This window comes from Tauraco erythrolophus, chromosome 1, assembly GCF_009769465.1.
Source record: "Tauraco erythrolophus isolate bTauEry1 chromosome 1, bTauEry1.pri, whole genome shotgun sequence".
Lineage (NCBI taxonomy): Eukaryota > Metazoa > Chordata > Aves > Musophagiformes > Musophagidae > Tauraco > Tauraco erythrolophus.
This window is the reverse complement of record NC_141465.1, coordinates 69,522,015-69,549,649: the sequence shown is the minus strand read 5'-3', so window position 1 is coordinate 69,549,649 and position 27,635 is coordinate 69,522,015. Positions and strand designations below refer to the sequence as shown.

At 43.1% G+C, this 27,635-nt stretch overlaps 1 protein-coding gene across 5 annotated transcripts in view; it reads left to right on the top strand.

Annotated features, from left to right (window-relative positions):
• The window catches only part of ARHGEF7 (Rho guanine nucleotide exchange factor 7), a 126,378-nt gene that overhangs the window by 12,519 nt on the left and 86,224 nt on the right, over window positions 1-27,635 (top strand). For 3 of the 5 annotated variants that reach the window (XM_086619887.1, XM_086619882.1, XM_086619907.1), the window contains exon 2: window positions 3,917-4,003. The exons of 1 other annotated variant lie outside the window; for it this stretch is intronic. In XM_086619887.1, coding sequence (XP_086476013.1) covers window positions 3,917-4,003 — 87 coding nt within the window. Of the gene's footprint in view, window positions 1-3,916; window positions 4,004-8,975; window positions 8,985-23,304; window positions 23,326-27,635 lie in introns of all 5 variants that reach the window. One more of the 5 variants, XM_086619895.1, reaches the window with a different exon arrangement.

Below are 27,635 nucleotides of genomic sequence, written 5' to 3'. Positions count from 1 at the left end.
CATTCTTTGCTTATTTTCTTCACATACTTTCATACTTTCCCTGTCCAAATGAACTAATGGTAGCCTTTTTAATTTTTTCTAAGACTACTCCTGTCATACTTCTTCTTGATACTTCCTGTCTCTGCATTGCCCTTTTGCATGTATTTGTTGTTGTTGATTAAAAACATAGATTTAAACTGATCAAAAGGGATGTAACATTTAGCTAGGTACCGTCTGTATTGCACATTGTTCTCCATCTTTTTTGGATGGTGGAAAATGTACTCTGCTGCTTGATAGCTGCAGTGCATCACATAAGTGTCCTCATTCAACTAGTCATGATTTCCAGAACTACTCCCTGAGAGATTAAATCTTAATCAGAACCTGTCCCTGAACCACAAAGAAGTGGTTTAAACTGTTGGTGCTCTGTGTATTACCTTCCACTTGTCTCTTTGGATTCCACCGTGGTCCCTAATTAAGAATCTGTCAGGTCCCTCTGGAATCCTTGTCCTTTCTAATTACTATTAACCTTTTTTATTTGTGTTACTAGAGCACATAGAGGTTCCAGGTGGACACTGAGGCCTCTTTGTAACAGGAGTTGTGTAGACATATAAGAAGAAGACAGCCTATATTAATGAACTAACGGTGTTGGTCTGTGAAAGCAAGAGGATGAAGCAAACACTGGAGAGGAAAATATGTAACCTGTTTATTTCATTGGCTTTACGTACATGCAATCTGCTTTTTATTAAGCTAAGTAATTTTGGAGTATGACCCTACTTTAATTTTATTTTGTTTATCCTTTCTCTCTGACTGTGTTTGCCGTTTTTCAGGCAGACTAACACTTACCTGCCTGTGGTCTGCTTGCGTTACGTTCTGTTCTGTTTTGAATAGTCAGTGAGGCTGTGAATGTGCCCTGTGAGACAGAAAGGTCACCCTCCTGAGCCTCCTATACGGTATCTAAAGGGCGTCATATTCTGTAGGTGTGATTTTAACATTGGCTTGGCCCACATAATTGGGCTTTAAGGTTCCGTCAGGGCTTCTAAGTTTGTTCCTCAGGTCACTGTGTTTCTCAGCCATCTGTACGAGCAGGTCGCCAGAATCACATTAAGATTTCCCAGGTAAATAACTTACTGGGTTTGCTTCTTTTTATGGGATCATTAACAATTTAAATTTCTAGCAGGATACAAATGCTAAGATATTTTTAGATTTGTTACCCATACACTTCTGTCTCCTGTTGGATAAAAATGCAACTATGGCCACAGAGCTGAGAAAACGTAGCCTGCTTCTAGCATTGCCCCTAAAGTCTGTTCCCTTGTTTTGTGAGAGAAGAAATGGCATTTCTAAAGGTTTACTGTAACTTATTTTATTGTTTTGAGGGAAGGTGATTTTTAAGTGGAAACATGCATTAGAGTGCTGATAGGGCTGAGGTCTCACAGACGTATATTTGGCATGTATTTTAAACTTCGAGACCTGACAGAGGACAATTTGCAGAGTTTGGGTTTTCTTTGCTTGTTGTTTCTTTAATCTTTAATTGGAAGTTTTTTGCCCTTCTCTAATCAGATGTCCCTCCCTCCCTCCTCCCCCCGCCCCCTTTTTTTTTTTTGCCTGTTTCCAGGTATTGCGCAGTCTTTTATTAGTTATGTGCAGTCTTTTAGGAGATTTGAGAGATATCTGGGTTTCTTACAATTACTGAGTTCTACGCTTAACGTATTGGGGACTTTGGGAGTAAAGAGTGTTAGTGTGGATTATGTTATGAGACAAGACATTTGCTTCTTTTAAGAGAAAACTAGATTTACTGTGATTTCTTGTTAGAGGTTATTCTTGTCCAGAGAGCAGAAGTAATGTTAAGATTTCTCAGAATGAAAGGAGGCCTTGATGAATTAAGTAGAAGCAACCAAGAAAATGGTGGGTGCAAAAAAGAGATGAAGAAGTATGACCTATAAAGGGAGATAGAACCCAGTTATTATGCAAATAGTTAAAGAAAAAAGTTGTGAATTGCAACTATATAGTTACTGTGTAAATATTAGGAATATGGAGAAGAGATCATGTTAGAAGCATCAACATGGAAATACTAACAGGATTCTCAGGAACCTATTCTAACAAGGGATGTTGGCATGATTGACTAAGCTTGAGATTTCTTACTAGAATTAAGAAGTAAATTAATAGAGTAATCAAAAAGTTTAACAAGCAGGAGGGATGAAGCTCGTGATGTTTCCAGGAGAGTTCTCTCACTGCTTGTATCCTTTCCAAACTTACTGAATTTATCTTTCAGGCTGTTGTACTCACGTAGGACTTCTTTGTCATTCACTTTACATTTCAGTGTAGTAAAGGGTTTATTCTTAACCCACAGTGGTTAATCATAGTACCAAACAGTTTGAGGGGTGTGTGTGCTTGCTTGAGGAATGGAAAATTCTTCAACTCATATCGCTACCATATTCCTTGTATTATGAGATAGAGGCTTTCATTTAAAATTCATCTGATTTTTGTGTTTAGAAAATTATAGTGACTTGTGTTTTACATTTCTTTGTACCAGGTTCACCCTGTCATGCTGTTGTGTTTGTGGATTTTTGTGGTATCCCAGGGTCAGAGATATCTTTGGTACCATATAAACATATGGGAAGGCACTACCTTGGTTTCAGCTTGATGCAGTGTTTGGAGTAGACCTTATGTGAATTTCCCGGTGCTGTGGAGCTTGATTATGCTTGTGAGTTTACGTAGCCTTGACATGTGTGTGCATTTAACAAAACTTCCCTCCGAGTGTAACACATAACCAAGGGACACGACGCCATGCGTTGCTGCCTTAGCTTCCAGTGATCTTGCAGTGATCTTCTGTGCCAGGCTTTCCCCTTCCAACAGAATGAGGTGTCCAAGGCTGCGGCTCTGCTTACCTCTCAGTTAGGTCAGTGCTTTGTTCGCTAAACTACTTCGTAGAAAACAATGAAATTATTGTGAAATGATGCTTGTGTATGCACAGACTTCGAGTTAGGCTGTGGTTAGTTAAGCTATGGCCCTGAAGTCTGTGGGGCTGGCTGCTTTTCCGTGGAAGGTCTACACATCCCTTTCAGGGTAGAGGTTGAACTGAAGGCAGCATGAATGCGGCTGCAGAGAGCACACAGCTGCATTGCCAAAAGCTCTTTTCTCTTAAGTTCAGTCAAGGTTCTCCTTTTTGTGAAGTTGCTTCTTTTCTGGGGTAGGAAGAGACCGCAGCTGTTTAATAAACTACAGATAAACAAAGCTTGTTAAGAGTGAACCCTGGAACTGGTAGATTATTAGCTCTGGGTACTGGTATTTGTCCACGGAGGCGTTTCTGATATATTTCTTTGTTAGAAAACCGGCAGTCAAGGGTGAACCCAACCCAAAACAACGCGGGCACTGGCAGCCCCGCGAACGGCACGGGCCACCCGCGATCACTTCTCACTGCGGCCTGGGGCCGGCCGCCATCCCGAGGAGGGGCCGTGTCCTGGCAGCCCCTCGTACAGCCCCGCAGCCCGGGGGCCGGCCTCGCCTCGCCCTGAAGCCCAGACCCTTAAAGGCACGGAGGGGTGTGTAGTATTATTAAAAATAAATCAAAACTCCTAAGCGGCGAGGCCTGGGAGCGTTCCTACCGGGGCTCCCCGCCTTCCCTCCGCCGGCTGCAGCCGGGGCGGGGCAGGGGAGGGCCGGGCTGGGCTGAGCCGTGCCTCCCTCCTCCCCTCCCCTCCCCTCCCCTCCCGCCCCGCGGCGGAGCAGAGCCGGTCGGAGCCGTGCCTGGCCGGGGCATTCCTGCTCTCGCACGCCATTTCCTGTGCTCCGTGTTTACTTCCCGGTTCAATCCCTTCACTGGGAGCGATCGGCGCCGCTGCCGCCGCCTGCGGAGGGAGCGGGAGGTAAGCGGTGAGGCGGTGGGTGCCGCCGTGCGGTGGCGGTGCCCGCGCTGAGCCGTCCGCCTCTTCTCTTGCAGGTGTACCCGGAGCCGCGGACGGAGGGCGAGTGCCTGAGCAACATCCGCGAGTTCCTGCGGGGCTGCGGTGCCTCCCTCCGCCTGGAGGTGAGTCGGGGCGGGGGCGGGCAGCGCCCAGCGGGGCCGGGAGCGGGCTGCTCGGGCTGAGGGGGTGCCCGGCTCGATCCCCGGGAGCGGAGGGGGCTTATCTGCCGCTGCCTGCCCGCCCGGTGCCCTGGCTGGCGGCGGTGCCCTCCCATTGTGCCCGAGGACGCGGGGGCGGCCGGTGGCGGGCGGCTGACAAGATGGTGGCGGCCGCCCCTCCCCTGGCTGCGGGCCCGGCGAGGGGCGGTGGGGGAAGCCGGCGCTGCCCACCTGGCGCTGCCTGCGCGGTCTCTCCGCTGCCCGATGGGTCTCGGTGGCGGCTTCGCTCCGGCCGGGCCTCCGTCGCCGCGGGATGGCTCGGCTGGCGGGCGGTGTGGGTGCAAAACGTGCTGTGCCCGTCGAAGGGGTGCGCAGGGGCCTCGCCGTTCCTTACCGAGGGCGGAGGGAGGGCGCGGCCCCCCGACAGTGTAGGGCCCCCCCCCAGCCGCCGGGGCTCCGTGTGCCGGGCGGGTGCGGGGGTGGGGGTGTTCGTCCGCCTCCGGTGTGGTTAGAACCTTTGCTTCTCTGTTCGAGTGGATTCTTGGTAATAAAGGTAGAGATTATATCTGATTTATTTGCGAAACTGTTTCTGGAGCTCTGGAGTTGGCTTGCGGAAACGAAGCTGGTAACAGCCAAATGAAATGCTAATTAAGGAAAAGGGTAGGTGATGTTTCTTTCTGCTTGAATTTACGTTATGTAAAAGCCCAGCAAACTGCCATCTTTTCCAAACATGCGTTCACAGGGTTGCAAATTAGGTAGTCGTATATCGCCGGTATATTTAGCTATAGCAAGTACACGCTGCTGTCGAGTTCACTTGATGTGCGTGCGTGGGAAGGAACCCATGCGACTAGAAACAGGTTGCAACTTCTCTGCATTGGAAAGTGAGGGGTTTTAGTTCTTAGAGGTGTTTTTTTGAGTGGAAAGAATAGTTTCTAAGTGATTCTGAACTTAAATTAGTGAAGTGTTGCCTTAATTAGTTCTCAGGTGCTTAGGGTACCTCTGGTCCTGCTGGTAATTTTGCCAGGCAGTAACAGAATATCATTAAAAAGCCTTGGGTTGCTTTCCTGAGGCCTCTAAACAGTGAAGTAGCATTAGTGAAATTAATGATACTTACAGGACTTGCATTTAATCTTAGGTTCTGTCATGGGGAAAGATGGAAATTAAGACAGCTTTTAGCACTGTTCCTGGTGAAATAAGACCTTGTATTCTTATCTGCCTTTCTCTCCTCTCCCCACCCCCCCCTCCCCAAATAAATAGAGAATCTTCTAGGATTTATTGGGAGACAGAAACCAAAATTAAATTCTAAAATAATCAGAAACCAGGTTCTGGGGTGAATTTTGCGTTTTCTCAAGCAGTCTGTTTTGCCTTAAAGCAGCTGGCTCTCCATTTGTCTTTTCTAGGGCTGCATTAGGTTTCACATGCTTTGAACATCGAAAATTCAAGTAGTAGGCATGCATGAGCTAGAGAGAATTGGGTGGGTGAGGCACTTTGAATCTCAATTCAGAAATAAATTGAGTATGGCAAATGTTAAAGCAAAAAGGGGACACCACCACCCCGAATATCTCTTCCCGCCTACTCACTTCCTACAGCATATCTGTCACTAAGTTTGAATTTTTTTCAATTGTGGCAGGCGGGCAATAGTCACAGCATTGCAGTTTGTTCTCTTTTGTAGTTGCAGAAAGCTTTTGTCAGCTCTTTTCCTCGCAGTGAGAAGAAAGTGAAGAAAAATGATTAAAAGAAAAGATAACTTTGGCCTAACTCTCAGAGCCTGAATATCTTTGGGCATAGTCAAATTATTAACCTGGCCTCAGGGGCTTCTCAGCAAGACTGCCGGAAACTCCTTTCTTACGTGGAGTTAACTGGCTGCAGTAGCTTCCAGCTCAGCATGTTGGAACAGGAATTACTCCCAAGCTACCAGAAGAGTTGGGAGGCTGGCAGGAAGCAGCCCAAATGCTTGGGCTTATGGAGCCTGTTGTGTTTGTATTTACGGCTTGTACGTTGGCCGTTCCCTGTTGTTTTCTCATTAATTTTTCCAACCCCCTAGCTGTGGCCAGAGATGAGAGGAATGGCAACCCAGATTCAGCCAGTGAGTAGCTGGCAGGGGCCTCTTGGCCGTCTGCTAATCCTGGACTCTTTCTCCTGTCTCCTTTAACAAGGTGTGAGTCAGCCCTCGTGGATCTCTGCCTTCCTCACTGTGGGAACTGGGGAGGTGCCATAGCTCCTCTGTGCAGCATCTATGTGATGCTTTGTTAGTTGCGATCAGGTTTAGAGGTTGCATTGCGTGAAGACAGTGAAGAGTGTCTCTGGAAGTTGTGAAAGGCATGTTTTCAGAGAGGGCAGATTAGCTAATCGAGAGTTAATGGTGAGTATAAATATTTGACAAAGTGGTGGATGTGTATTCAGTACCTTAAATAGTAAAAACATTTGGATAGTATAGGTAGCAGAGGAAGCTCTAGAGTGGTGTGGGGAGATCTGACCTTGTTTTGTGAACTAGAGGTGCTTTTCCTGACAAGTATTCCACAACGTGCGCACTGGGTGCGCTCGAGTCTGGCATTTAATGTGTTACATGTAGTTGGATTAGGTGATTTCCGTGTGTGTAATTTTGTGAGTGTGGTAAAAACACGGTAATCTCTTGGTTAGCCTAGGTTTGGCATTGCACAAACACTTTTTGCTCCCAGGTCTGAACTCATCTTGGAAGTAGTAGAATTGTATTTCTATGAAACTGTGTCCTTGCCTTGCTCTGGAGCTCTGTATGGTTCCAGCTTTGGAGATTTTGTTGTGGCATGTTTGAGAACTTTGTAAACTGCTATGGTTAATGGAAAGTTGCACAGCAGTAGACGACTTGTTTGAGATGCTTTTCTCTGTGGCATCCTTTTATTAGAGGCCATGATGACTGTTGTCTTCCTACCCTAAAAGTAAGGGATGGAGGTGAGAAACTTTGGTTTGGAAATGTTCTGGTGTCTGAAATTTGTTCTTATCTTCTTCCTCTTACTTCCCAGTAAATTTGGGCTGTTAGAAAGATAATAGGATATTTCAAATTCTAATGAGGACTGCTATTCCTCAAAGGAAACCAATAGCTCCCTTCCCACATCCCCCAGTTTTTTTGATGTGTAAGTGTTCCAGAGAAAAAAGAGTACTTAAGCAGGAGCTTGCAGCAGTTCTTTGTAAGATGAAATCGGAATTGGTAAAGCAGAGCAAGTTTCCAGAAATAACCAGAATAATGTTCTGCAAGTATCGTTTTTTAAATTATTTTATAAATACAGGTATTTTTGTATGCAGATACAAATAGCTGAGACCTATTAATGAAAAAATATTCCTAAGACCTCAACCAGGGACTGAATTTGCAGCTCCACATTGTTTTTTCCCTTCTGGAAACTGTTAGTGTTTGCTTAGAATAATTGAAGTGTCAAGTAGTTTATTCTACTTTCAAGCTTCTCTTCCTATGATGAACGTCTCTGCTGATAGAAGGGACTGTAGAATAGCTGCCTGCTTTGTCAGTTCACAACTTACTGTGCACTTTTTCCTTAGGCAGAGGATATTTGCCATATACTGCTCTTGCCATTTTTGCTTTAAAGGCCATTTTCCCCCACGGTTTTATCCTTGGGTGGGAAGACATTTAACTGTACTTCTTCTGAGAAGAATGATCTGCTTTTCAAAACAAGATCCTAGGCAGTTGTTGTACATGATGGACTGTGTTCTAGAAGAATATGGATATGCATAGTTGAGATGGAACTCTCTGCAGGTGTACAATATCTTCCACAGAAGCCTGGCAAAAGAGGCAAAAATGAATAGGTGATGGTCACAGAACATTTGTTCTTATCTGAGCCCTAAGAAGTTTTACCATAATGATTATCGTGTACCTGTGTCATATTACTCCAGTTTTGTTCTCTTTCAAAGGATTTTCAGCTTCCTGAATATAATGCAATCTTTTGTTGTTCTTTGACCAGAGCTGCTTGACAGCTTGCCGGGCCAAAAAGTGGCCCTAGACAAACCACTGTATAGTTCAACAGCAGAGAAGTTTGTTTTGGGAGCAGTTATATGTAGAATAATAAGCAAAAATAGGTTAATAGAAAACTGTGTTAGTGTCTGCTGTTTAAAGGGCAGAACGCTTGATATATCCTATGAACAATACCAAGCTGTACGTGATCAAATTCTATGTGTAGTGTCTTGCAGCGTTTTTCTGCTGGCACTCATCAAATAAAAGATTAATGCCTGCTTATCTGCAAGTATCTAATGTTAACAGGTTTCTTGAGCTGAAAAATGTTTTGTATTTCTGGCTTTCATACTGATGGGAAAGATGGCAACTGGCTAATGGAAAAAGACAGACAAGCCATGGATCTGAGAACCTTTTCCATACATGCCAAGAGACCTGCTTGCCTCTGGAATTCAGGATGGTCATTTTATTACACGGACAGCAATGCCAAAACTGGGATTTTATTTCTGCTGTGAACTAACCAAAGAAGTAGTAAGGTAAACCTGGCAGTCTCATGCAGTCAAAGAGGATCCCTTGCCTGTTTATTATTAAATCTCTTCTATAAGAAGGATTTGCCCTTAAGGTTCAGAACACTGCATGCAAATTTGGGATATTAAATCTCAAGAGCTGTGAATTATATCAAGATACACAAATGTCTATAATACAGCTCTAGCCTTGGGGAAAAGTTGGTAAGGGATGCCTGTGTCATTCTATTTGACCAGCTAATCTTTTGGGAGCAAGCTTGCATGTCTCTCTTCTTCCCCCACACCCACTCCAACCATAGCAGTTCAACTATTGGGTGACCCTCCTTTTTTCTGAGCCTCGTGTACTTCTTTAGATCGTTATGGCTACTACAGTCCTACTGCTGTTGTGGCCTTGGAAAGGTATTCTGCAAGTTGGCTTTCAAAGACCTATTTGTGTGAGGAAGGTGTAGAGTTAAGCTGCTAGCATAGATGGATTTAGCTGACATTTGTTAGTGAATTAGGAATGACTAAGATTCTACTACTGAAGAGCTTTAGGCTGGTCTTATGTTGATGGTATAAAAATTCAATCACCCACCTACTCCTTTCAGCCCTTACTCAGACTATCGTTTTTTTGATTTTTTTTTTTTTTTTTTTGTCAAGAACAATATTTTCTTTAGATTTGATCTTGGTTTTATTCCAACAGAATGTTATGTCTTTCTAACCCAGAAGGTGTGCTGCTGAATGCCTTCATGATTCTTTGTCATAAACATTTTCCAGAATTCTGATGTTTTAAAGTTACCATTCTTTGCTTACAAACCACACATTGGAAGGGTTTATTTAGAGGCTGAGATCTTACTGGTAGATTTTTCAAAAGGGAACCAAGTTGTACAAAGAATTTGTGTCTTTTATTAAAGATATGTCTACTGTATTCCTCCTTCCCCTCCGATTTCTAATTGTTTGCAAAACTACTCTGAACTGATCTATACTAGGTAATATTTACAGCAACTCACCTTGTATGTATTGACTGCCAAGATGTGACTACGCCCCTGCCCCAATTTCTGTCCTTTTTGTTGTGTGTTAACATGATAATTCTGAGAATCAGTGTTTCATGCAGTTCATTTCAGGTCTTTTCTTCTTGAGCTGTTTCGCCCATCACATATGATAGATAAGTACAGCCTGACTTGCATGATTGGAAGGCCGTGTTAACACATCTTGGAACCTTTCTAAGATAGCAAGATGCTGTTACTTGACTATTTATATTACTTTTATAGAATGGCTTCTTTTTAAGATATGAAGGATTCTTACGATGCACAAAGGAGTAGTCTACAAATGTGATCATGTTTCATGTGTTTACCAATTCTTTGTATTCTCATTGAAGAGAAGCTGTGGAATACCACTTTAAGGGTGTCATACAAATAGAATGGTGAGAAAATAGTCTTTTTTTTAAGGTCAGACCAGTACCTCATCTTGTAAACCATTCATGTGTGGTCTCATGGTAGCTGGGGAGGTGACAGAGAGGCAGGAACATAAGGTGTTGGACAGGGAGGAATGGAAGTGTCAGAAGCTGTTACAGTTTTATCCAGTGAAATGGTCTAAAACACGAATGTGCATGGTGGCGTTTCAGATCCTCACACTGTTCCCTGCTCACTTAAACCTTCCTTCTCTTCTATGAGAGTTTACTTCTTGTGCTTCTGCCAAGCTTGTTGCATCACCAGTAGTGTTGTATTGTGCTATTGCTTCTTGACTAAAGTGACTTCAGTGGTTTTCATTAAATGGGCAGAATGCTACTCCTGTATTGGGGTATATGTTCAAAAGCACTTGATACTGAAAAATTGTAAGAAGACTTTTTTTTTAAAAAAAAAAGCACTAGCAAATAACAAGTAGATTAAAAGCATGTGCTTTTGTAAAGAGTACTGTAACAAACATGGTTAGGGAATGTGCTAGAATTTATTATTTTTCTTGGCTACTTAAGGACTATATTCAATATTTCCTAAGTAAAAAATAATTCAGAAATTTTGAATTGGACCATAAGTATTTTCATTACTGCCAGTTCTTTGGTATTGCATGCTGGCGTGATGCTTTGAATGCAAAAATATAAGTGAGTGTGCATATACAGAGTCTGTCTGGCACGATAGATTCGCTATAGGTGCAAATCCGTTTGTCTTTGCTGTGTGACCCATACGTGAGGGTGAGTCTGACACTTGAAAATACATCCAAAATGTTTCAGTGATGTCTTGGAGGCCAGCACGTACAAGGCAAGTTGCAGTGACACACTGTACTTTGCTGTAAATATTATCTAGTATAGATCTATTTGGGGTAGTTTTGCCAATGAGTTGCTCTGTGGTTTGGGAGAGGCTTCTGTGTAACTGCTTCATTTGTGGCATTCGTTTGGATCTTAAGAATAAAATGAACCTTCATCCAGCAATTAAAGTGTATTGCACTATTAATCTAGAATGCACAGAAGATTTCGGCATTATACTCTTACACTCAAATATAGCAAACATATTTGTTTTCACAAAAGAGTTTTAGTGCTGCTTTTGTAGAAGAGGAGTTAATCATGTGAGGGGGAAAGTGTGGAAACTAGGAAAATTGGGAGAAAAGTGTGGGTAGAGAGGGCTGGAGGGGAGGAGCAAAGTTTTGGGCAAAGCTTCCGAGTCCCTGAGGGGGGAAAAAAGTCTTGCTGGCTTAGACTGTTCTCCTGACTTGTCAGAAGTGTTCTTGCCCTCTAATTTCTTTAGCCCTCTCCTGCCCTCCAGCTCTTTGGTGTGAAGTGCATCGAGGAAGGCTCATCTGTGGGAGGAAGGACTTCTGATTAGCCCTGAGCAAGGAACAAGCTGTGCAGGGTGGTGGGGATGCCAGGTGTGGAGACAGCTCTTGGGAGGAGAGCAGGTGAACTGCTCCATCCTTCCCAGCAAGAGAGTGACAGCAGGGACAGTAGGCTGGGTGGTGAGAGGGGAGGGGAGATGGCGTCGGGGCAGTGTTGCACCTGCTGTGAGGTGAGTGCTGAGCCGTGACGTGTGTTTCAGAAGGCAGGTCTGTGTACACGTCAGGGCCTGCCTGCCTTTTTCCTTCACAGAGGGTGGTTATGGTCTTGTTAGTTGCTGTCGTGGTTTTACAAATGATTTGTGAAGTTGGACCTCCGAAGTCTCGGCCTTTCTCCCCACACACACACTTCTCTTCATAATTTTGAAGACTTGTAAGAGACTTTTTTAGCTGGCAAACATACTGAAAATAGACACGTAGATAAAGCTTGCACTCTACAACTACACTTCTGTATACTGGACACAGTTACCTTGTTGTTAAGATGTCAGCTGCATTTCCCAAACCTGTGTGTGATGGAGAACAAAAGATCTAACTCTATACAGAATGCGTTACAGGTGGTGGTGTTCTGCGTGAAGAAAACTTGAGTACCTGCAGATCTAATAACATAGCGTTGTATGTTTTTAACATATACTTTTTGACTAATAAGGTCCTCATAGCCGATGTGCATCCTGCAGTATAGCAGATGGCAGTGCTCAGTCTCCACAGGAACTTGGAAAACTTTCTGTTGTGACAACAACTGCGTTGCATCTCTGGTTGCTTTGAAGATTGCCTGAGATGAGGACTACGCAGAAGAGTCCGTCTCTGCAAAACTGGCTGCTGCTTTTGTCTGCTGTGGTCTCAGCAGAATTTTATTTTGTTTTTACTTGGAACTTAAGAGTCAATGTAAATCACTTCAGTTATGTGAAAATGATGCAGTATCAAATCTAGGTCTTCTGTGACTTGCTCTGGTTTCTCAAATGCTTCCAGCTTTGCAACTGTTCCTGACTTCTCCTTGCATGTACGTTTCCTGGCATGTGTGGGAAAGGTGATATGCACTCTGCTGTGGAGAGGAGGTTTCCAGGGTTGATTTTGCAAGTTTGTGTTGATGAGAGAAGAGTGCCTTGCTCACTTCCTCTAGTTGAAAGGAAAAGGCACATTAGAATATGATGATTTTTCCTTTTCCTTAAGGGGAGTTAATCTTATTTTACTGTGTTCAGCTGGATATCCAGATGGCTCTAGCTCTCACTTGTTTCAGCTTGAACCCTCTATTTCGCTGTAGTTAACTGGGTTTAGATGTTTCGTCAGATGCTGGGCTGGTCCTTTCAGTAGTAGTGAGAGCTGCAGTCTGCCTGTGTGGGAAGCATCATGTTTTTTTGACTCTGCTGGCTTTTTCTAGGTCTTTAAGGTTTTCAGGAAATACTGAAAAAACCTAGGTAACAGGGAAAATGGTAGTGCTGCAAACCTCAGGCTCTTGTTGCTGAAGATAACCTGTCTTCAGCTGTGTTGGCTGAGTCCATTGCCCGCCTGTCTGATGAAGCCAGCAGGATCTAGCTGGTCGGGGAACTTGAGGGCAGGTGAGGAGGGAAACTCAGCCGTGTGGGAAGCCGATGTGGTGTGTTTCAGTAGGTGGCAGTCCTTCTCCGAATGGGCCCGGGGCCAGCGCCGAGCCCCGTGTCAGAGGCAGGCAGGGAGAGAGGAATGAAGAGGGAGCAAAATCTTTCTGTCAGTGCCATCCTGTGGGCCAAGCACAGACACACGGGCCTGAGCGCCGGTGGCTCTGAAGGAAGAGGGGTGTCCCTTCTGGTGCTGGGGGTCTGCCTGCCTGGGTCCTGAGCTGGCTCTGCCCGCGGGCAGCCCTTGCTGGGAGCAGGGAGAGCCTGTCCAGGCAGCACTGCAGCTGCCCCCTGTGCCTTTGGGGCCGCTGGGAGGGGGCGAGGTGTTCTTGGGACACCCTGAGCCTCCTGAAGGCTTGTTGTGAGCAGATGAAGTCCTGATTGATCCTTCTCGGTCCCGAACTTCAGCTGGAGTCAGCAGACTTCTTCCGCTTTTTGGCTGCTGTGTATTTTGCGTGGCGTAGTGTTGCTCTATTTCATCATCCAGTTGGCTGCATTTCTTTGAATGGAGTAGAGTATTTAGAAACTATTAAGTAGCTGTTGCTTTTGAGTCTGATTTAGAAACAAAACATTAAAATCCGAGCCAAGCCCCTGCTCTCATACAAATCCTCAGTGCTACTTGCTTCACCAGCCCTGTGAAGGGTAGGGTGTAGTACTGCAACTGCCTTAGGGGTGAAATAATAAAGGAAAAAATAGGGGAAAGGGGGGGAACGCAACAACACACACGTGCCATTACTAACTGGTGTACTTCCTGTTTGTGAAGGGCACTTTCGCAGAACCTTTTCTAGTAGTGTTGAGTGATTTTTTTTTTTTTAAATATATATATTTTTCTTAATTTGTATTCCCCTGCCCCCCACTGCCTTATTTTCTACCCCTACCCCTGACTTGTGTTCCTTGAGGAGAATGTTAGAGTGGTTATCAGAGGGGACTAGTGGTGGTTAGTGAGAATGTGGTGACGATGTGCTTAATAGTTTTTTTCCAGATATATACTTGTTAAATACCCTGTGAAGTTCCTGCCTGATCAAGTCTTCTCCCTGTGATGTCCACTTTTGCTTCACAAGAACCGCTAGGCTGTTTTGCATGATGATTTTAGGGGATTATTAGCTGCAAGTACCAGCAAAAGCAGGAGCTCTTGTCCTCTTAGGCTGGCACTGCTGAAAAACAAGCCATTGCCCTAGCTTTAACTGAACTATTCCTCTCTCTTTTTCCTGCTTATCTTCTCTGATCTCTCCAAAAATGAGCCTTAACTGGTGTGATTCCTTCATGCAGATCACTCAGCAGATGAATGGAAGGGGGGTATGTGAGGGCCATTTTTCTTTTTAATGGCATTTGCAGTATTGGAACAAATTAGATAGTCCTCAATTTTTAGGGTGGCTTAAGTGTGCTGAGATTTGTCCAGTAGGACTCTGGTCTCTGTGCTGAAAACACTAACACTCCTTTCTCTTTGTTTTTTTTTTTGTGTTTTTTTTTTTTCTTTTTCTTTTTTTTTTTAAATCAAGTTCCCCTCTGAAAAAATTTAAGAATAGAGGCTCTGAGTGTCCCAGGGCAGAGTTTGGGTGCTGGTTGGAATGCTTTCCCCTTGCCCACTTGCCTGGCAGTGACTGAGCATGGCGGAGCAGAGCTTCTAGGGCTGCTGCGCAGCTTTGCATGTAGCTGTGCACCAGGCAGCTTCCTCTGAAGCCAAGAAAATGAAATTGAATTGAAATAGCATGAAAATAATTGATGGTGGGGTTATTGGTGGTTCAGTGTAATGGTAACTGGTGGTGAATTTATGTGTAACAAAGGGAGCCAATTTAAATGATCACTGCTGCCAAAAGAGGAGTTCTGCTCCCCGCCTTTGTGTTCTCCTGCCTACACTGCCGTGGCCATTTCTTCTTGTGCTGGTTCTCACATGTGCCAGCTGCCTTCAGGAGCCACCTGGCTGAGTACATCCAGAAAAATCCAACCTTCCGCTCCCTCCCCACCAAAACAACTCAACCCAACAACAGAAGACTGCTTCCCCCAAGCCCACTGCCGATGGGATGGTAAGGCAGGTTGCCTCAGGACACGGTCTGAGTGCCAGGCTTGGCGCAAGGGAGGCGTTACAGATACCTGTTAGGAGCCAGACCGTGTATTTCAGCAGGTGTCTGGATGGAATTTGAAATCCTGCTCTAATTTTCAAACATAATAAATTATTTTTGAGAGTCCCATTGATCGGCAGTTGCTCAAGTGTCTGTCTGTGTAAAGGGGGGCGGTAGTGTTAGGCTGTGGCAGCACCCTGCTTTAGATTAGTGTGAGCTGCAATGGAAACACCCCTAGCCAGGGCATCCACTAATTCCGTGTTTGACTTTCCTTACAACTCTGGCAGCAAGTGTATATTGACAGAGTATTATTTTTACTCAATCTAGATGAGCTTATGCTCTGTTTCATGTTTATTTCTAATGAAATATGAGCAGAAACACCCCTTGCTTTATTTTTAGATGAACTGCCAGACTTCCAGTTAACTGTTCATTGCTTCTCTGCCAGTCTCTGGTGGGTTAGATTTTTTTTTTCTTCCAGTGTAACTGCCCTCCCTGAACTGGATCAGAGTAGATCAGTTGAGTGACTGTGGCATAAAGGACACAGCAGAGAAGGGAGAGGACTGGGACCTCCTCTTTTGGCAGCAGCATCCCAGTCTAAAATAAATAGACCTTTACTTACTTTTCAGCTGGATCAGTCTAGTCTTCAAATGTTTTGAGTTCATTCAGTCAGTACAAAGCAAAGAGACTGGTAGAGAGGGTGGAATTTATCACACCCCACACCCGCCTACTTGTTCACTTAATTAATGAATAAAAATGAGGTTTAAGAAAAAGTTCCTAATTCTGAAATCTGTTAGCAGAAAGTGCCTAGAAGCAGTTTGTTTTAAATCAGCAGACACAAATTCTTCTTCCTGTTTGCTAAATTAACTGTTTTTTCATGCAAAACATGTTGAAAAATTTTTCTTGCATGTTTTATATGTTTAATAGCTACATACTGCCTTCAAAATGTACATTTAAACTGATGACCGTATTTTGTCTAAAAGCAGCATCAGTACAGAAATTGTGACGTAGTTCATCCTTTCTGTCACTTGATCAAATTCTTTGTTCTCATGTATGTTGAAGCATTTAAGTTTGTGGGGATAAGCTAATATCCCATTTTTTCTTTCTAACGATTGATATCCAATGTTTAGGAAAGTGCTTGAACTGCAAATATGGAATAGGATGTTAATCTATATTAATCTAATCATTATTTGAATAGACCATTTAAATCCATCCACCCTGCAGGCTTGTGAGCAGCGTAAATTAAATTACAAGAAAATGTATTTTGACACCCTTTACCTTAGTCTAGTTCTTCACCGTGGTGTCACATGAGCATTTTGCAAAAGATAACTTTCATGTATAAATACAGCCGAAATACTTTCTGTACTTGGCATTGAAACTGAAAGAGCAATTCTTCATTGTTAAGATACAAAGTTGTTGTAATTAGCTGACTTTGATATTGTAAACTGCTGATAGTTAAATTGACCACATCTAGGTATTATTTATGGCCTAAGTTAATTAGTTGGCTTGGAGGGCTCTGCAGTTTTGAAAATGCCTGTCAGCTTGTTGATTTCTTTCTTGCCTGTACTTGCTTATTAAGATGACTTATCTCTTAATTTTTTGTTAATATTGCTTGCTAGAAGTACCTTGTTTTCAAATGTTGATATATCATTCAGAATTAAGTGAATTTATAGCTGTTGTCAGCAAATGCAGAAAAAGATGTAGATGTGCCTTTAGAGCAGTCCAGAAATCTCAGATCTTGGAGAAGTACTCTAAGATAGAAATGAGAGAATACTTGTAACTTAAAATGCTGTGGGCTGTTTTTCCTAACTGACACACTCAAGAGCGTGTAATTTGGGCTTGTTTTGCATAAATGTAAATAAATCATTTTTTCTATTAGTTTAGCTGATAAGTAGGTGAGGTACTTATCTTTGTCTATATTCTAAAAGCATTTCAGGACCAGAACAACTGTAGACTAACTTTTGCGCACCGCACTTTCCTCTAATCCATTTTCCTTGTGGATGCTACTAAGGCTTTGACCAAAGAAAAATCGTTATGCCGAAACCAAAAAGCCTCTTTATATTCATTGTGATAATAGGTAATTGCTTGATTTTCTGTAGGAGCCTTGCCTGGTTTCAGCTGGAAGGCAGTTCAGTGCTCTTCCTTTGTTCATTGAATGATCTCAGACTTTTCTTGGATACTGTTTAAGTCTTAGTTTGGAGGCAGAGTTATTAGCTTCTGCATGAATGTTCTGTGATGCTTTCCACCATAGTCTCAGATATTTACACACAATTCTTGGTTTACTTTTAAGACTGTTTATGAAGGAGTGGTATTTTCCCTGTTTCACAGCGCTTGAGCTGCTGCTCTAAAGGGTCTGTGTTTGACATGGCTCCTGCAGACCTCAGTTGGAGCTGTGAGTGCTAAACGTGGCTCAGAGCGGACTGAAGGTGGTCCTAGGGCAGCTTAAACCCATTGCGGCAGCAGCGACTCGTGCTATTGTTTGTGTAGTCCTTGCCCTTCCCTCTTTGAGCACGAGTGCTTGGTGGACTCTGAGGTGAGGTGGTGCGGGGAGATGGGCTGGTGGAAGTAACCCTACTAACCTGCTCTCTTTTCCACTGGGTGGGCTCACTGTGGGGGTCAGGAGGGAGCTGCGGCTGGCATAAAGTGGGGGGATAGTTGTAGTGCTGCCTCAGATTCATTTAAACTCTTGCTGAAGTCAAAGCCTCGGTTTTTGAGCAGCTGAGGAGACCAGCAATGAATCAACTCCAACGAAACGAAAGAACTTTTTTTAGAGATGTAGCAATGTTGTGGCAGATAGAGGGAATTAATCTCTCTGCTGTAGCTGCCAGCTAGCTTCACCATGAGACATGTGGTTTGCTGGCTTCTTACCGTGCCTTCTGATTTCTGCAGTAAATGACACAGGCATCTAGAGGAGTAGCTTTTGTGAGCTTCTGGCTCAGTGGCAGTACTAGTTTAGCGCTGCTCACCACTGCATCAGCCTCCTTGTTTTGCAAACTCAATTCCTTTTCGAGCTAAATTGCAACCTGAGACCCATTTTCTGAAGCTGCTTTTAATCCAGGTTAGTGAAATCATTTGCCAGAGTAATGTATAGAATGTGGAGGGTAGGAGGGCGTCCTATATAGGAGAGATATGGGGCCTGGGAAAACGCCCTTACAGGCAAATCCTTTTTTAAGGCTTCCAATTGATTCTTTGACCAGCCTCGCCCTACATAGTGAGTGGGGAGAGAGATGTTGAGGGACATGGTAATAGTTGATTGTTGTACATTGAATATGCCGATCACCTTTAGGTGATCCTAGATTTTAAAAAAAGGAGCAGGAGGGTGCGGAGGAGGGAAGCTCACTGTGGCAGCATGCTGACATGTGGGAGCAGAACTGCTGTCTCTCCTGCTCATCCTCTGCACCTGAACTGTCAGCATATCTGCTAGTGGTGGTAAGCTTGTGTTGTGCCCAGCTGAAAGAGATGGGCATGTTCTCAACTGCTGCATTTTCTAAGTATTTGTTGATAGAGGAGGAATGACATGATTTGGCTTCTACACCAAGCTCTTGACAACTGTTTCTGTTTCTCCTCTCCCATTCTGCCTTTCTTGTTGGCTTTGTTTTCCCACTTGGGTTTTGAGTCCTGGTCTTCCGTTCTGCATGTTTTCACAAGTGATTTGCCTGACTGTTTCCTCTCTCCTGTGATTCCCAGCCTAGCATCAGCTGTCTAGCCCTGATTTCCCAGGTCTCTGAGCCAAGTGAGGCAGTGTCATCTCTGCTCAAAGAAAGGTATTTTTCTGTCTGTTCCTGATGCTTTCTGTAGACCAGCTCTGATGCTCTGAAGCAGCAGAGAACTCTCCCAGCAACAAAATGATTGTCTTAGTCTTTAGCAGATGGTTTGTTGCAGTGAAGTGGGTGATGGGCTAAAAAACTGTTGGGAAACGGAGGGTGCAACTATGTAGCTGAGAGGGTGATTATGGAGGATTGAGATTTCCAAAGACTGCAGTTCTCTGTAAAGCGCTCTTTTTTTTTTTTCCTGTGCTTTCTGCTCTGTCTCCTGGACCACAGGTACAGTTAGTTATGGAGGCTTCCTTTTATAGTCAACAGAAGCCTGTCCAGAGAATGACCTATGGAGGATAGGATTCATGTTCCTCTGAGGATACAAAAGGAGACAGCATGGCCCCAGACATCTGAAAACCAGTTTCCTAAAATGAGGTGAAACTTAGTCTTGGCGATGTCATTTTTCCACCTCCAGCTCCTCGGTTCTGGATCTAGCTTTTGTTTCACAGCATTTGAATTGGGCAGTTGCGTTCTCTTGGAGGCTCCCTCTTTTGGTCTTGGCATCTGAACTGTGTTGAGTCCTCCAGGAAGCATTCTGCTCTGTGCTTTGCAAGTGGACCCCTCTGTGAATGTGACATGCTCAGTCTGTCCTAAGCATGCGTGTAGACTATTTTAAAGAAGAAATGAACAAAATGGAGCCAAAAGGTCTTAAGCTGGTCAGTATTGGGTGTGGTTTTTGTTTGTTTGTTTTCCTAGGGGACAATTTCTGCTGTGTTTTGGAAAGAAATTTTGATAGAGATGATAGAGAGCCTTTAAAAATTCTGCTCCAAAGCAAAGGGTGCTGAATCATTTCAAGGTTTGGATTTCCCAAAGTTGAATTCTGGCAGACATTGTTTTCTTGGTGTCATTTCTGATACTGACAGGACAGGGAAGTTCTGTACAAAATACTGATAATGATAAAGTAAAGCATGAGGCGTGTGCACTATGTGAAAATTAATAGTCCAAATGTTTGAAGTTTAGGAAAGCTTAAGAGAAAATAAAAGATCTGATAATGGAAGATGTTAGCATTGACAGGGCTGCCAGGTCCTGGTCCTGCAGACTGCTGATCTGCAGTAAAGCCTGTCAGACATCTACTAGTGTCTCCTGAAGAGACTTGAACTGTCAGGATGATATTGTACTGCAGTGCTCAGCGCTTCAAACAGGGCTTTGGTGGTTTTGCTTTGCTACTGAAAGTCCTGAAGCTGGATTGAATTCCACCTAATTGTGGCCTCTAATTGCTCTGAAGTTTGAGTCTGTTCTTGGTAGTAGTTAAGGCAGGTCTCATCAAGAAGTGTCCTCACTGCCTAGTGAATACTAACAGTTTCACTAGGTAGACTACCCAAGTGAAATAATTACATTTTCATGGCAGTGTCTACCCTGGGGTAACTGTGGCAATGCTTGAAGTGAGGTATATTGAGGTTTGTTTGAAATAATCCTGATTATAATATTAAGACAACTTTTTCATCTTTGTACGTTTCTTTTGCTTCTGTAGAACACGGAGGCTTTGTAGTCCTAAAGAGGAAGCCTGAGGTGCCCTTCCTGCGAGTTAATGAAGGACATGAAATTCCCCTCACAACATGAAACTCTCTCCTCCTTTGTTTTTCTGCCTTTTTAAAACAGTCTCTCCAAGGGAATTTATGCAAGCAGACGCAGCCTGCCTTTTGAGGCAGTGAGCTGTGGCTTGTTTGACAGTCGGAGGACTTCCTCCTTCAACAGCTCGTGGAGAGCACAGCTGCTCACCTGCTCTCTTGACTTGACAGAGTTTTAGCCAGAGTAGTTGGGGTGACAAGGTGACACTGGGAAGGAGATGGTCTTGTGTTGAAAGCCGCAATGGCTTTACATAGGACTCTGTAGGTTAAATTGTTCGAAAAGCACTAGGGTCATGGAGTTTAGCGTGGTGAGTTGCCGTGAAGCAGAACTTGCTTTGGTATGATCCAGGCGTTAACCTCATGGCTTTATTTGAAGCATGTTGTAGTAACTCCATTTTAAAAGATGGTGTCAAGTTAGAGATGATGGTGTGAATGTCTGTCAGGATGGAACTGCTTTTGTAGCTGGTAAAAGGTATTGTGGAAGCTACTGCTGTGTGCTTTAAGAGCAGTCTCCATAGCTGGATTTATTGTCTGAGTACTCTGAAACTAATGATGTTGCAGGGCACTAAATAAGAGGAGTATTGTACTGTACATGTGTTGCTTTATCAGGTATCCGTTATTGCACATTGTATCCATCTGCACAAAATAAGGCAGGCTATTCTAGAAGCCTTGCACACGTTTGTGTAAAACAAATTTGTCTTGACAGACTGATTGTATAAAACAAGCATTTTCAGTCTGTTCCTAAAAACAAATGAGAAGTGCTTTTTAATAGTTATTTTATGAGTCAGATTTGTCTGAAAACTGTTTGCTTTCAGAGCTACTATTGTTTCTTCTAAGAGCTTAAAAAGTATATTCACTTGGAATTGCTTGCTAGGGACCATGATCTGTTGGAAGACTCCAATATTGTCCTGACTTCTTGTTTGTTGGCTTTGCATTAGGCTTCTTGCAATGTATCCAAAAGGGTTTCTCACCTGTAGGAGAACTTTTTTTTTTGGAGCACAGGTCACCTTCTTCATATTGTCTTCCATAAAGGTAACACACTGGCGACACTAGCTTTTTGAGAGAATGTTGCTGGAGATTTTTAAGCAATTCCACTTTGTTGGAACCACATCTTTGTTTTCTAAATGCTTCTGGAGCTTCCTGTTGGAAAGATTGAATTAACTTTTCAACCTGCTTCTAGAACGGCACATTTTACTTTGGGGCTGTTCAGCCTGGAGAAGAGAAGGCTCTGGGGTGATCTTATTGGAGCCTTCCAGTACTTAAAGGGGGCCTACAGGAAAGCTAGAGAGGGGCTTTTTACAAGAATATATAGTGATAAGACAAGGGGTAATAGCTTTAAACTGAAAGAGGGCAGATTTAGATTAGATATAAGGAAGAAACTTTTCACTCAGAGGGTGGTGAGGCACTGGAACAGGTTGCCCAGAGAAGCTGTGGCTGCCCCATCCCTGGAAGTGTTCAAGGCCAGGTTGGATGAGGCTTTGAGCAACCTGATCGAGTGGAAGGTGTCCCTGCCCATGGCAGGGGGTTTGGAACTAGATGATCTTTGAGGTTCCTTCCAACCCAAACCATTCTATGATTCTACTCCATTATATTTTCTTTAATTTCATTTTTTTCCTGCTTGCAGCATCTGATATTACTTGTTTTTTCATATGATAGGAAAGAGAAGGACTTTGGAAAGCAGTCAGTTTGCAAACATTTGTTGATTGGCAGAGAGGAGGAGACACCTTCCAGGAGAGATTTGAATTAGCCAGAGATGTGTAAGGTACAGTACAGAAAATAAGCATTATCGTCACTGTTCCAGATATAGGGACCAAACTGGATATTGCACATGGAAGCTCTTGTGCTTCTGAACAGGTATTGATAGCTTTTTAGCTATTGTTATTTCCTAAGAACAAAGTCTTGCTGTAATTGCTTTCTGTGGCACGTTGCTCTGCGTTGTTGTGGTCCTAGTGGGGATTAAAACTGTGGCATATCCTGCTCCAAGAGCAATCCCACAGTGCGCAAACAGCTCTCAGTGTCAGCTTGGTGGCTTCAGAGCACTTCCACTGTTTCCCATTCACACGCAAGGGAGAAACTTTTGCTTTTATTTGATCGATTTAAGACACTGTCTGCACTAGGCTTTTAGATGCATGATAGAGTGTGGTACCTGGTAACCCCTTAGGTCGTAGGCTGTGCTTCGGAGTGTGGTTAGACATACAGGAAAGCTTTCCCCTGTTTTGCAACTAGGTTAGGTATAAGTAGCCATTGTGTGCCTTCACTGTAAGTGAGGGAAATGAGATGGCATCACCTCAGGCATTGCTTGATGTGATGCCTGCTTTTGCCGTGTGTGCAGAGCACCTTGGTGAGGCTTTTTTTTGTATGTATTGAACTCCTTTGAGGCTGGATCTTTATGATCACTGCCCTAGTTACTGCTTTTAATGCACGACCTTATTTTTCTGTTTCTTTTAGTCAGTTGGGGACTTTAGGCTGCATTGGCATTTTCAATGTTAATATAGAAGTGTTATTTTGCAGACTTCATCTCTTGTAGAAGTTACGTTTCCAGTGCAGTATGACTCTGGTAATAACAGAATATCTACTCTGATCTCACAGCTAAAAGGTCGAGATCTTAAGACTGGTGTCAGTCACATCAGTGACCTCAGCAGGAATTTTGCGTGTTTTCTTGGGGGGAGTGCTGTGGTGGAGATCACAATCTGAAAAGGATTTATATGTGCTCTGACTTTGGCTTGTTCTGACACCTGTGCTAAATGACAGAGCGTTACAGCCATTCATGCCTTTACAGTGATGTCTATGATTAATTCTATTTCTGAGGATGCCATACCTCCATGTGATTCAGTTGGTATAATTTCTTCTTGAAGTGTTATGTAAATGACTGTTTCGGTTTTAAGTGCTTCCCTGTAGCGGTTTTGGTTACTCTGGAAGCCTCATCCTTAACTCAGCATACTTAACTTTGATGCATCTGAGGAAAATCTTGAGCCTCCTGCAGAAGTCCCATTAGTATCAACTGTCTCAACTTCGCAGTATCAACTGTGAGGATGGGTCAGTATAATAATCCATAACTTGTTCTTCTAGGCTGAGACTGATTTTTGTGGTATTTAAATAGCAAAGATTAAGTGGAGAGAAAAAAACCCATGCGTTAATATACCACATGAATTTTTTATAACAAAATGTTACTGCTGTTCTGTGCAATAACTTGAACATATTGGTGTAGTGATATATGGAGCTGTTTCTTTCTCGTCTCCTTGCTAGATCCTATCAATCTTCAAGAGGAGTCTCCCATCTGACATTACCTTTGTTTAAACCAAAACCAACCATTGATGAGGTGTCTTTTCAAAGGATGTTCAGATATGGCGTGTTAACTGGACTACTAGTTTACGGCTAATTGCTTCAAGGAGCTTAGATGCGTTTTGGAACGATTACTTCCTTCTACTGAAGCAATGTTAATTATTTTCTTTTTCCGTATTTATGCAAACCCCACCAATTCTGTTCTTTATTATAGCTTTTGTCAATTTACCAGGCTTAGGCATTGCCTTTACTGATCTGTAGTTCTCTGGATCTCTTTCCTTCTTTCCTTCCTTGATCTTTAAAGGCTTGATTCGTGTTTGCTGCCTTCCATTCCTCCGCTACTGAGGCTGTGCCAAGAACTCTGTTGCACGCTATAGTTAAAATTTCAATTTAGTATCTGAGTTCTTTAAACTGACAGGTATCGTGTAGCCCTGGCAAATCACAAAGACACTGTGCTTGGTCACACTCTCTGACTATTCTACGAGTTGTAGCATCAAGATGAATTATATTTATAGCAATGCCTGAGAGAAATGCTGTACTTAAAGGAAATGGAATAGTCTGCCATTTTAAGACTTAGCAGAAGGTATTACAAGAAAAGGAATGGAGTCCATGTGAGTTGCAGATAAATGTATTGACTGCTCTGTCGACAGATGAGTATCTGAGGTTGATAAGGTCTTGGTAAGGGGTGACATGGAGATGATAGGGAGGTGGTTTTCTGTTTCTTCTCGCACAGAAGCTAAGGGCTACTCGGAAAAAGCAAGCAATTGGCAAGGTCATAACAAATGAAATAAAGTGATTCTTCACACTCTTAACTGAGCTGCGTGAATAATTTCTGTGGCTTTTTGTAGAAGTTGAAATCACATGCATTACAAAAGTGACCAGAGAAGTCTAAAAAGTCCATTTAAGACTTTAAAATGCAGATAGTCCCTGACATAGAAACTGTTGGAAGAACATCTTGATTAAGTGTTACTATGTAATGTTTGCCTTTCTATAGTCTTCCTTGTTGGCAACTCTTAGTTACTGTTGGTAACTGGTAAAAGCACATGGTATCATAGCTGAGTCTTCATCAGAAGGTCCCAGGCTCTGGTACCTGTGAACAGACATGTTCCTGACCTCACAGAGCATCACCTACCACAGTCATGGACTCCTTGGCATTGACAAACTGCATGGAAGTGACAGAAATAGGATATCTTGTATGGATACCATTGATCAGATGGTGGCTGAAGCTGGCTCTGTTCAGTGTCTGCTGTGGAAACTCACCAGCTGCCTTCTGGATCAGGACGCTGGATCAGGGCTCAGGCATCGCTGGCGAGGTAGTGGAAGTTGCAGGTGAGAGGCTGGATTTAGAACTCTGTTTTGTGAAGGCTGGAGTGTGAGCGGTTGTGTTAGCAGAGGGTGTTGAAGTTAGGGTATCTGCAATGGGGAAGGTGATGGTATGAGGCTAGAAGAATCCTGGACCATGGAGATGAGAATATTTAGGAGAAAATGAGGGTTTGAGATGTACTGTTGGGCCTGGCTGCTCATAGTAAAACTTGGCTACCCACACCTATCATACAGCCTATCAACTGATGGATCAGAACTATAAAATTCTTGCAATAGCTAGTTTCTTGGAAAAGCTATCTTTTTCTTGCAGATTGTGTCCCCAGGCATTACTTTGAATAAGCAGAATTGGTGTGGATTTCATTTTTGTTGTTGCTCATACCCCACTAGAGGCCATCTTTTATTAATATTTGGAATGTGGAAATTTTAATAGATACTCCTATAAACTGTAAGTTTGAATTTCTTACAGAAACATCGCCGAACATCAGCGTGATGCTGGATGATTGGGGTAGGGGTGGATTGTAGCTAAATTGTGAGATTTTTTTTCTTTTTTCTTTTCCTTATTTTTCTTTTTCCCCTTTGTTGGAAAATACCTGTGACGTTTCCTAGCACCTCACCTGAAGTGAATCTTCTTCCCTTGACAGACAAGATGTTTCTCTCCCACACGTTGACTCAGGTATTAATCTGGTTCGATACTGAACTGATTTAGCTTGTGAAACTTGCGGCAAACTTCCTGCTTCTTGCTGGATTAATTTTCTGCCAGTTCAGCTGCTAGAACTGAATTGCTGTGGGGGTTTAATGACTGCCTGAGTGAAACGAGCGTGAGGTGGTTTGGGAGAAGAGAGTATGCGAGATTTCGCTCCTGAAAGCTTGCTCTGATCTGTGGGCTTGTGAATCCTGAGCAGGAATGGTTTACCTAGACCTGTGCGGTGTGTCTTGCCTTGCCCTTCATAGGGATGACTCGGCTGCTGGCCTGGCAGCTGCTGAATGCCTTTAAATCACAGGCTGTTGTATTAAATTGGCTTTGGTTTTCTGTCTTCCTCATCAGAAGATACTGGACCCTCCAGCTGCCCCACTGCTATTCAGACAGCTCCACCAGCCCTGCAACAGGAGGTGGGTGGTCACCAGAGCAGGTGATGGTGAGGCTCGTCCCTGCTTCCTAGATAAAGTCCTGTGCCTGCTTTTTCAAAATGAGTTTTATAGATGGTGGAGGATCCTGGATCACATTGGTGCAGGTGCTTGGGAGAGAGGGAGAGATCCATCCTTAGGTTCCTTTAACAGTATTTGTGCTGGCTGAAATCAAAATGGTAACCTATGAATCAAAGGGTTCATGTGGGAGGAGCTGTAGCTTAGGGGGTGTGCATGCACATGCTCCCTAAAAGGGCATTTTATACTCTTCAGTGAATTTTTTAAATGGAAGTTTTGAAATGAATTGATTCTGATCTAATTCAAACCTGAAATCATTTCAGTAATTCATTGGAATTACTTTTTTTTATTTGGTGATAATAAATGAAAGCTTCAACAGGCTATATGGAAATTCAGTAAGCCTTTATTCTTAATTTTTCATGCTTTCCACAGTGTATTCAGGAAGCAATTGAGATTTCTGATAAATCCCTTCTTACCAGAAGGATGTAACACTTTTTTCTTTTTCTTTTTCCTTTCTCACTTGCATTTTTGTTATCTTTTTCCCACTCTCACTTTTTTCACACATCGAATCATGCTTAGTCAAATTCTGACCCATGCCAGAAATCTCCAAATACCAATTCCCCTTCAATCTTTCTCCTCCAGCTGCTAATATGTATTTAATGCTACAAGCATTTTCCTGTTCTGTTAATATGTTTATTTTAAAAACCGTGTTTGCTTGCAACAAAATGAAACTCCTAAGCATGCTGATAAGCAGCTGGTGAAATGGTGTGTTTGAGGTCATTGGGGTTGTTCTTGTGCTTTGTCCATAGTTCGTTCTCCATTGATGCTGAATCTGTGCATCATCTGATCACTTGGCTGTATGCATTTGTTCCAGATGAAACGTGAGCATGTGATAGCATTTGAGTTGTGGTTAGAGCATGTGGTAGTGTAGTAAAACAGCCAGCAGGCTATTTTAAGAGGGCAGATGATAACCTCATGTAGTACAAAATCTTTTGCAGTAAGATGACTCCTTCCCCCTGCCCCCAGTTCTTGCTCTCTGACGTGTTCTGAGTGTGTCCGTGTCTATGAACACTGCAGTTTTAAAACAACTGGTCTGTCTCAGCAATCTTACTATGTGTCTGTGATACTTTGGTTTGATGATAGTGACTTAAACTGGTATTTAGATACCATTTTCTCTGTTTTGGAAATGGAGAGTTGGATTGCTGGTAACACTACCTATTTTGAACCCAGAGAAGCTGGTTTTCTGAGGGTTTTTTTCATATTTTTCATGAATAATTGATAGAAAGATAGTTGATAGAACATAGTTGATAGAAATTAAGCTTTTTGCTTCATTATATAGGCCTCTTCTCACTCCATACAGTATGGTTTTTGAAACCAAGCTGATACTTCAGAAATTAGTTGAGAAATGTTGGCAGAGAGAGGGCATTTGAAATCAGTTATGGCAAGCCATCCTTCCTGTGTTTGTAGGTAAGAGTATGGAGATGTTCACAGTTTAGCTGATGCATACTTCTTTCTTTTAGAAAGTAAATCTAAAATTCAAGTATTCCAAAAGGAGA